At 30.7% G+C, this 11,279-nt stretch overlaps 2 protein-coding genes across 5 annotated transcripts in view; one reads left to right on the plus strand and one right to left on the minus strand.

Annotated features, from left to right (window-relative positions):
• Positions 1-6,778, minus strand: part of LOC106465720 (probable citrate synthase 2, mitochondrial) — a 20,585-nt gene extending 13,807 nt beyond the window's left edge. Inside the window, exons 1-3 of one of the 4 annotated variants that reach the window (XM_022393632.1) lie at positions 6,573-6,778; positions 4,774-4,824; positions 1,337-1,444 (exon numbers count right to left, since the gene is read on the minus strand). In XM_022393632.1, coding sequence (XP_022249340.1) covers positions 1,337-1,444; positions 4,774-4,824; positions 6,573-6,629 — 216 coding nt within the window. In that variant the 5' untranslated portion in view covers positions 6,630-6,778. Of the gene's footprint in view, positions 1-1,336; positions 1,445-4,773; positions 4,825-5,826; positions 6,019-6,572 lie in introns of those variants that run through there. The other 3 variants (XM_022393633.1, XM_013925957.2, XM_022393634.1) reach the window with 3 other exon arrangements.
• A 297-nt stretch (positions 6,779-7,075) lies between these two features.
• Positions 7,076-11,279, plus strand: part of LOC106465719 (secernin-1-like) — an 18,160-nt gene continuing 13,956 nt past the window's right edge. The window contains exons 1-3 of the mRNA XM_013925956.2: positions 7,076-7,178; positions 7,535-7,594; positions 9,662-9,837. Coding sequence (XP_013781410.1) covers positions 9,679-9,837 — 159 coding nt within the window. The 5' untranslated portion in view covers positions 7,076-7,178; positions 7,535-7,594; positions 9,662-9,678. The remainder of the gene's footprint in view (positions 7,179-7,534; positions 7,595-9,661; positions 9,838-11,279) is intronic.

An 11,279-nucleotide genomic window follows, 5' to 3' on the forward strand; every position in this document is an offset into this window, starting at 1 on the left:
TTTTTTTTTTTTTTTTTCCATCTTTGTTAGGTTTCAGGTATTTTAATAACAAATGAAGTGCATCCTGTAGATAGGCGAGTATACCATTTCAAACTTTGCATATGCTAATGAAATGGGAGTTCTTCACCCCAGTGGTCTGAACCATCTTGGGCTTTTATTTGGGGCAGCTTCGAGATTGCCAAGGTCATATGAAGATTATTTTAAAATTCACCATGTTGAATTCACACATCTTACAATGGTTAAATTCAAAATATCAAACTAAACATTTTTTTGTGGCATTGCATACTTGAAACTTATCTTGTAAAAACGATGTTGAAACTCAGCTCATTAGCATATGTCATCCAATAGCCTAAAATCATAGGATATTCCACTGTTGTTGTCATATATTTGAGTTTGCCTTCAATTGAAGTGGGATGAAGATCCTTCAAGTTCGATTAATATTTTAAGCCTAAAGTTGAAGGCTTACTACTAGTTGTTTTAATCACAGATGATGTTAGCACCATGTACACAAGGTAACTATATTTTGTAGCCAACCTTGCCCTAATAAATTTACGAGCTCATTGGATATATATAAAAGAGGTGGTGGTAAGGATGTATAACGTAACCACTGTGAAACACTTTCAAGAAAATGATGTGCTTGAATGCAATTTGGTATTGATGGTTAAAGATTAAAGATCTCTTTTACTTCTTTCTCAACTTATGCCTCTTTTACATAATGTATAAATTAGAATATAAAAGATTAGGGGTGTGGGTTTCACCCCTAGATCCTCAGCTACTACTTCATTCCCCACATTAGCTGCTATATTTCACACTACAGCTTTTGAAGATTCTAACCACAGTAAAAGTTTGTTTATAAATGAGTCATTTATTTATTATTCTTAACTTTGTTTAATGCAAACTGGAGTCTATTATGAGACATTTCTATAAACGTAAATAAAATCACGACCTAGATCTCCAGAATGTAACTTTATTAGCTCAATATTTCGTTATTACAGCTCTGTTAGGAGCTATCAATATCATACAAGTTCACTAATCCAGTTAAATCTAAATTTGAAAACTGTCATTCATTGATACACATATTTAGAAAGTTGATATTATATTAAAATAATATCAAACATTCTTGAATTTATATTGTTAAGACAAGTCAAACTAACATTGCTATATAAATAATGTATAAACCAATAAGTATATATTTTTTTTTATGTTTGGCTTTGTTAAACACTGTCTACTATAATACAGGTTTCTCAAACAGGATTAATGATATTTGTGCTATTATACTTTACATACCATAGTAGAAGTTAAAACAAGTAAAGTGTAATAAAGAACACTAACTTACTTGGTCAACAGTTATCTCTCCAATTACTTTACTTCCATACTGTTCTCGAAAACTTTTTACATACACTTGCTGCTCCTGGATTTTCTCAGCTAGGAGAGACTTCAGGTCCTATAATAAGAACAATACATTTTTTCTCCTTTATCAAATTTTGGATATCTGTGTAAATGTCACTACAAGAAAAACTACAGCTTCACTGCAGAAAATTAAAAAATTTTTAAATGCTTTAAGGAGTCAAGAGTAACATGCATAACTGATATGTACTTAACAAAATAAATGAAAATATACTTCTCTTAAAACTAACTGAAAAATAAAATTCATTACCAACATTTAAGGTAATTTTTTTAGGAACTGATGAATCTCTAATCTTCATTTTTTATTTTGATGAAGAGAGAGAGAGAGAGTGCTAGTACAGAAATAACTGGACACTATACTTTCAGAGAGTAAACTTTAATAACTATATTTGTATTATTACAAGTTCCAGCCATAAAAGTTCCTTCTTCTAGCCCTCTTTATGTTCCTCATCAATGATGTTTTCTCCATATTTGCATAATGCATAAGAAAAGTTCAAACAGACCTAAATATTAAATGATGTATAAACTTAAGTACAGGTGCATGATTGGTACAGTGTACATATATTATAATAATAATATACAAGGTATTAATAAATCAAATGTTATTTGGCCAAAACAAAGCATTTTTCCAGTGACCCCATTAATATTATAATAAGTTTTTTTTATCTCATCCAACCATGCTACAATCCAGTTTACTAATCTTTCCCCAATCCCCACTGATGTGATTTTTCTTACTTATCTTTTGTATGGCACCTCATCAAAAGGTCTTTGAAGATTTAAGTACACCAAGTCCACACACTTTCCCTCATCCAGCTGACACATAACATCCTCAAAAAAAGTTAGTGAATCAGAAATGGAAAATTTCCCTTTCGTGGGGCCAGTTTACTTTCTTATATGATATTATATTTCACTAGCTAATTTTGCCAAGCTTCTTTTATCAGACTCTCTCCAATTTTCCCCTCTAAACAAGTAAAAATTACATGGTCTCTAATTTCTAGGACAATTTTTATCAGAATATTCAATCCTAAGAGAACTTCCTCCTGTTTATTGCCTTACCAAAGAAGAAAGAGAGAGGCTTGCATATCTGATCTTTGACCTTCTTTAAATTTCTGAGGAATACCTTGTCTGATCCTGTTGCTTTATTTGATTTTTTTTAGAAATCTTTCTACTTATCACCAAGAAATTACTACCAACATAGTTCGGGTCAATTCCACTGTTTCCCATAAACTTTTCAGGGTGAGAATTATTTATATTTGACTTTTTTCAGGGCCAGAATTATTTACTAAAAGCTCAGCCATCTCACAGTCTTCACACACACACACACAAAAAAAAGAAGAAAAAAAAAACACACACACTTTCCACCACTATCCTCTAAGTGCACAATCCTCCTTTCAACATTTTATTTACCTTTAACATATTTAAAAATCATTGGTGTTAGTTTTAACATTATCAGCCAGCTGTTTCAAATAAGCCCCTTTTGAGCTCCTTTTTTTTATTTTGATTAACCAAGTACCAAGCCTTCCCATAACTCTGTAAATTTTGCCATCCTGTCAGTAAATTTAAACTTCTTAAACATATGTTAATTTGTTTATTGTTAATTACAAAGCTACAAAATGGGCTCTCTGTGCTATGCCCACCACGGGTAGCAAAACTCAGTTTTTAGCGTTATAAGACTTCAGAATTACCGTCGAGGGGCTAAATCTATGACATTTATCCTGAATTTTCTTATTTAGTATGATAATTAGGCTTGATTCTCCCTCTTATTCATATTTGCTTTTAAGGAACACGAATATCTGGATTTAAAAGTAATTTATTTCAAAAAATTTTCAAAATCTGTTCCACATCATCTATTCAATCATTATCCCAATTCACTAATGATAAATCTTGTCTGAATGCTCCAAACTTGGCTTTCTGAAAAATTAAAACAAATATTTCATTCATTTATTTTTTTTTATTCTCAACGTGTACTAAAATGTCAAACCTAATTATGTTATGATCACTCTTCCCTAAATGTCCCCCCCCCCCACTTGAATTCTTACAAACACATCCTTATTGCTATCTAAAAATAGATATAAAACCGTAACCCTGCTGGTTAAAATAGCCTCTCTGACCATTTGGTACAGAAAACAGTCCTGAATCAGTTCAGAACATTACCTCTTACCCAAACTATTTAATTCCAAATGATCCCAATCAATATGTGTATAATTACAGTCACCCATAATTATTGTATCAGTATCATCTCAAGTAGCAGCTGTGATTTCACTCTACAACTTCTCTGTCTGATTACAAAGCTGCCTATTAAAATCTTTCTACTCTTGAAGCCACTGACTGTAATCCATATAGATTCAACTTTTACTCACAACAGGTACCCCCAACCCTCCTCTTTCTACTCTTGAAGCCACTGACTGTAATCCATATAGATTCAACTTTTACTCACAACAGGTACCTCAACCCTCCTCTTTCTACTCTTGAAGCCACTGACTGTAATCCATATAGATTCAACTTTTACTCACAACAGGTACCTCAACCCTGTGAAAGTCTAATTTAAACCATCTTTAATGAACATCCTTGAGCTTCCCAAACTATCCTACTATCCAGCCTGCTTTAGTGGAGCCCAGATGATAAGCTTGTTTAACTTTGTTACTTCAAGATTCTATATCCCACCATCATGTCTAGCATGTGACTAATAAACAAATATCAAGAACTATGCATACATACATAAAAAAAACAGTACAATCTTTATTAAAAAAACACATAAAGGAGAAAGAAAATAAATGAGGTTGGAGTAAGGAAATAGCAGTATATCCGTAAACAGATTCCAATTTCAAAACACCAAATTACTATATCAATCTGGTACTAAGTTCATCTGTCTAAGGGATCTGGCTATAAATATAGGAGCAACAGTGTAGACAGAGTGGCGAATTTGTCCATTGCTGTGCAAATAAATCAGCGAGTCTGAAACTACTCATAGTTATTCTCAAAAGTTCATGGAAAAGTTATAACCTGAAGTAAGTCTATATTTTAGAACAAAAAAATAATGTCAAACATATTGTAGACATACAACAAAACAGATACAGCAGATATTGCACACAACTTCAAATTTTGTATTTTTGAGCTTAGCAGTTTATAGAAATATATGTAAATATATATATATATATATTTTATATAATGTAACAACTATAGAGGAAATTTGTTTCCTTGGAAGTTGAGTCTGGATAACTAGCTCAGTTTGTTGAACATCAATTTCAAAATGCTGATATGAGAAAGGATCCTAAATTCAAGTCCCACAGGATAAATTTCATTACATTCTGATCCATCATATTACTTATTTTACATTATATTTCACTTTGTGTTCAGTTTACTTACAGTGGCACTTGAGGAACTTCTGGAGATTATTGCTATTGCACAGGGGGTTTTCTGAAAAAAAAAAAGCAATTGTCAAAGAATTGAATATGTAAAAATACTTTTTACATTCATTCATATCACATTTTATTCTTCTGAGATAAAAGTAATGCATATCTATAAAACTAAACAAAAACTCAAGTACTTTTGAAGACCTGTCTCTTCTTGAGAACTTCTGAACCTATTCTTCGAAGGTGTTGAAACCTTTTGGATTTTTAAATTAATTCATTCAAGATTTGTGGTCTCATCCTACTTCTTCAATATCGTACATCACCCATTCACTAATATGTACAATACTGTTGTGCAGTAGTGTGTCCTATTCTTTTGCAAGTTATTTCTTGTAACAACATATTAAAAGGAACAAGGAACTGATCAGCCACTTCATTGAAAAAAAAGGAACTGATTGGCAACTTCACTGACAAAAAGGAACTAAGAACTGATCGCCAACTTCACTGTAAAAAAGGAACAAGGAACTGATCAGCCACTTCATTGAAAAAAAAGGAACTGATCGGCAACTTCACTGTAAAAAAAGGAACAAGGAACTGATCAGCCTCTTCATTGAAAAAAGGAACAAATTAAGGAACTGATCAGCAACTTCACTGAAAAAAGGAACAGGGAACTGATTGCCCACTTCATTGAAAAAAGGAACTTAGAACTGATCGTCAACTTCATTGTAAAAAACTTAAGTTCTGTTGTTGCTGTAATTTAAGAATATAAAACATTCAACTTCATTTTCTACATTTAGGCTCTTATACTTAAGACTATTCAGGTCCTTCTGAATAATATCAATAATTAATATAAATATTCTCAACAGTATACCATTTAGTATAATTCAAAATGTTAATTCATGAAAACTATCCAAATCATTGACATGAATGTTGAATGAAAAAAAAAAAGGGAGACCCCTAAACGATGATTCACTAGTTAAATTCTTTTTATCAAAAATTACACTTATTCATCCCACCTGTTGCTTTCACTCAATAAACCAATTATAACTATAAGCATAAAACTATGTACAATATTGGTTTGTTTTCCTTTCTCTATACTTGTTCCAAGATATTTACAATATATTCTGAAATCTCTTCAAACATACATTCTTCTATATTCTGTTAGAAATTAATGCAATATTTTTGTTAAAGCAACAACGCTTAAATAACCTAGGATGCATATAATCAAATATGCAAAACAGACTTCCAGGTTATGTTGCATAGCTGCTAGCTTAAATACAGGAGTACCTGCCATCTGGAAGTCAATATTTCACCACCCTATCAAAATGGTATGATAAAAAATATTTAATAAAATGTATTTTCTACATACAATAAATGTTTGATATTACATAATGGTAACTAGTAAATAGGTTTAAGATGTTAAAAATTGGTATTAAATGCTATTGTAGGCGCCTATATTTTAAAGTGAAGCTATTTAGTAAACGTTTTTACACTTAATATGGAAGAATGAATATTTCTACTACAGGCCTATGTTTTGCTATTTTACTTAATAACCAGTACAATATAGATATATTTTTTCATGAAACACAAAACAATGGTATTCATGCATATTTAATTACTGTAAAATATAACCTAGTAATTATTATCTGTTAATATTGTTATCAATATAATTTATTTTTTGTAATTACACATTACTACGTCATTAGGAACATTGAATCACTCAGCATGTTAAACATTCGCGTACGAATTTATTTATTCTTAATTAGTATGTGTGAAGACTGAAAAAATAATTTTTGATATAAAATTCAGATATACCTGCAAAACATGTTGCGATATTGCTAACTGAGACGCAAACGCACGAAAGAAAGCCATGAAACTTAAATTCCTTTGCTTTGGTCAATAAGAAAGACAAACACAGTGAAAGCTAAAAGTTCAAACACACTCCTTATTGTTGCTGCCTTTTGGAATACCAAATTGGTCACTAAAGTTATACTAATGCTGTAAATAATTGTAAACGAATGATAATATTATTATTGACAAAATTATTAAGCAATTGCATAAAATAAACAATAATGATTGAATAGTTTATAAATAATCTTTGTATACTAAATGCTCGATCAGGTCAAAGTCCATGGGAACATCATATAATGTTTTTTGATTGGTTTTGCAGCACTCCACTAAACTTAGTGTACAGGCATGAATTTATCAATCAAATTTACCCCATTGCAAATATGCTAGATTACATATCCTCTATACAACAATATATTTTAAATACAGTATTTTTATAATCACGTGGAGAATAAGTTTTGATCGTTGACATGATATTAGTTTTTGTTTTTTGTTTTTTAGTATAAATGATTTGAGCTGGTAAAAACAAATTAACTAAAGTCAGTAAATAACAAGATGAGCACGCATTATTAAGTAATACTTTTTAATTTATTTCACTTCAAATTCAAAGTGTTTAATAAAGCTCTTTGTTTTAAAGTAATCCTGAACGTAGGTTCAATACATTCCAGTTTACCAAATGAAACCAACGTCTTTATAAATTGATAGTATACGTGACAGTTTTGAAAGTGGCAATTATACCAACTTTTTTCTTTAAAAAGTTTAAGTTATACCATCAATATAATTAATTTGCATTTTCAAAATATTTATTTTAGATTAATATTTATGTACATTCATAATAATTAAAAATCCATCTAGGATCTAGGGTATGCTTCAGGTTTTTGTTTTAGCTGTTAGTAGTGCTGACATATTTTCTTCGTATTAATATAAAGCGTCTAGGTATAGTGTTCAGTCTGAGTGCGGAAAGGTTGGAGAACAATTCGTATAGCTAGGTAAGTAGGATTATCACTTTTTAAATATTTTATTTTTTGGAAAGTAAGTTGGAAATTTAATTCATTTTTATGATTGTAGCTTTAATTTAATAAATAATGGGTATAAGTTATGGTAACATTGTCGGCAATGGATGTAGCTAATATACTATTGGTACTAATAATAATAATAAGTACTCGGTTTAATTAGTACTGGGTTGGCTTATTCAGTTATTGTGCACTCTTCTTTCATTTTTTTTTTTCACTCGGAAGTTCTTGGGAATAATAATAATGCAAAAATTATATATCTCCATAAGCTGAACAATAATAATAACTAATCTTCCCGAAGTTCCTTATTTTCAAATTAACTGATTTTGAATTATTTCGAATACGAGTAACTCCATAAATGATAAACTTATCGTTATCATGTTGTGTTTTGACATGGTATAAATAAACTATAATGTGATTCTGAGTTAGGTAGCTTAACCATAAACCTTGCTACTAAAAGTTACGTTACAACTTCCGCTGTTACTTGTTACAATGTTAGTGTTACTGTTCGACTTTGAGTGACAGCTTCTACAACGAAGTACAAGTATTAATATAGTAATACTACTAGTAATGACCACTAGCTTAGACCCATAATTTTAAATACTGTAAATGTAATGTAAAGGCAGTTTAGTTTATATAATGATCACTAGTGTTAGTGATTAGTTTTATTTTAAAAAACACCTGAGATTGAGGCCTTTACTTTTTGTCTTAAAAAAAAATTGCCTTAATGCAAAATATTATTATAACTGTTAGTAATTAACTAAAAGCAATATACCTCTACTAGTGTTTCTTTTAATTAATTAAATATATAAATTAAAAATCATACTTAAAACCAGAGGTATTGAAAACCTATTGATTTTTGCTTGAAAACGTTTTTTGGTGTTATATCAACTGTTACTACCACTAAAATAATCAACTGATCATACTTTGTTGTAACTTGTAGTTGTGTGCTACAAGAGCCTAAGTAATAATAATGCAATTTGGGTGCAATAGAGCAACAAAAGAGAAGTATATACAGTATGGATTTGCTACTCGATTTACCCACATTGTGTTTTAATAAATGTAAAAGAATAGGAATGTTTATTTGCTCCTTTCACGTTCGATATTTATCGAGCCTAAAAGGAAATGTTAATTGAATCGCATGTATGGGAAAATGTTGCACACACACATAGTAAACTGACAAAAATTCGTAATGTTTAATTTGTTTTTTGCTCTGGCAATGTGAATTTGCTGTTACAACATTGGAGAATGAGATGATGTTGATATTCTTAGAGACATTTCGACATGTTTATGGTCAAATTCAAACACAGTTTGCTCTAAAAATACTTTTTTTTTTTAATGTCAAAAAAACATTCCAGTTTGTTCCCGTATGACTCGAGTACTGCCTTTAACATCAGTTGTTACTTTGCTATATTTTGCTACTTCCTTGTTACAAACTGTACATGTATTATATAATGTGTAAACTATTACATTTAGTTTTATTTGGAAATTGGATAATATTATAGTAATGTATGTTAAAGTAAGTTCTGCCAAATTTGCACAGAACACATCATTATGAAAACAATCCCAGGTCAAGTTTGTATCAAGTTTAGTACTGTAACACATAACTAAAAATTTATGGTGGGGTTAAGTGTGGAGTTTTGACAATTTATAAATTTTGTGTATACTATAAATAATGCAGTACTAGTTACCCATTAAGAAATTGATAATCTTCGGTAATTTCAGAACTTGTTAACTTAATGCTATAGTTTTTTCTGTAATCCCCTTATGGTGAGTGGTGCCGACTAGCCTCTAGTCTGTCATTTTAAAATTATGGATGGTTAGTGCAGATAACCTTCTAGTAAGTAGCTTTGTGTGAAATTCCAAAGAAACATCAAATAAACCTCATCATTAGGATGCTATAGAGTACATGTGTTACAGCAAATGTGAACTCTAATGAAAACCAAAATATTGTAGTTTATACCATAAGAACATTTAAGCAATAACGCTGTAGTCCTTAAAATGATTTATGCTTATTTGAATATAAAATTATATATTCACAAGTGTGAGAGAGAAACGGAATGGATCTTCCCACGTCATGTGATACTTTTGTGGTGTTGCCACCATCAACAGCGCAAGGCTTTATTGTGTTTGGTAAAAATTCCAATCGACCTTCTGGAGAAGTTCAAGAAGTCGTTTATTTTCCTGCTGCTGATTACCCAGCCGATTCAAAAATTCAAGTAAGTACAGCAACATTGTAAGAATTGTTTTTAACTGCAGTTGTAGTGTTTTAAGCACCGTCTGTGCTTAAACAACCTCAGGTTTGGAGAAAAGCAACGTATCAAACTAGTGATAAACAAAGCAACTGTTAAATATTAAAAATAACTTGGATATGAAAATATTTGAAGGAACCAAAGCTCATAAAAAAAAAAAACAAAAAAACTAACTAATAACTTGAAACATTTCAAGAAATGAGACAATAACATTATTGTAAATTATAGCCTTCCCACATGTTTAAGAAAGGATTTCTTTGAAAGAAATCTTTATCATCCATAACTCTGTTTAACAAAGACTTGGGGGGGGGGGATAAAAACTAAAAGGTTATCTGATTTTGGAAAAAAAAGTTTAAATTATCATATTTCAGTTTTAAGTTGATTCAGTAATTGGCTAAAACTATACTTTAAGTTTCTGCAGAAGGAAGTTTATCACAAGTTAGCAAAATCAACTAAACATTGTTTTAATATATATATAATTAAAACATGCACATGTATATATCTCTGGGCTGAATTTCTACCCTTTACAGTGAATGTTTACAGCATGTTACTTTTACTGTTTGTAAATAACAAGCTAAATGTTGATGTTTCTATAAGTTTTTTTTTTTTTGTTATATGTTATTTTCTTGCTGCACAGTGTGTTGATTCTGCAAGGTTTAGATATGTATATCAAGATTTTGAGCACGTTTACCGAGCTTAAGGATTATTATTGATAGAAAAATAAAGTTAACTTGGTGTAGTGACTAATACATGCTCAGCAGTTGTTTTTTTTTACGGAAACTGCTGTGAGTGACTCAACAAACTGGTATGTACACTGAAACAACTGGTGTTGTAAAGCTGCATGTGCCAAGTTCTGTCATGTGTAAACAAAGAGGAGTGACGGCTATTTTAGAAATGGAGCTCATATTTTTAAAAACTTTTTTTACCTCTCTGCATGTAGTAATTTGTTTAGCAAAAATACAGTTTTTTTAAAACAATACCTGAACATGTTTCTTAAGTTTGCTTTTACGTACCCTTCACTACAGTGACTACATGTTTGTGGAATTTGAAATATTCTGATAAAATTGCTTGAAATTTGAAGATAAACTATTTAAACAAAAAAAATGCAACAAACCTTAGTGCAGATAGAAGCTTAGATAAATTTCACAATTAAAATGGTTTTTAACCTGGGGGGGGAGTGAAAAGTTAAAATATGAAATAAATCTGAATTCCCTTTTTTTTTCTATTCTTTTATTGCTTTATAGCTATGCTTAGACCCAATCAGAGTGCACTGAAAGCCATATACTTGTAGTGGGACAGCTTTTCATAAACCCCCCGTGACGTGGATTCCTGTACGTGGTGAGGGGACCTCCCAGGGAAGGTTCTGTATTTACAGTTACTTTCTCTGGGATCTAAACATCCACCCACGT

This window comes from Limulus polyphemus, unplaced genomic scaffold, assembly GCF_000517525.1.
Source record: "Limulus polyphemus unplaced genomic scaffold, Limulus_polyphemus-2.1.2 Scaffold2028, whole genome shotgun sequence".
Taxonomy (NCBI): domain Eukaryota; kingdom Metazoa; phylum Arthropoda; class Merostomata; order Xiphosura; family Limulidae; genus Limulus; species Limulus polyphemus.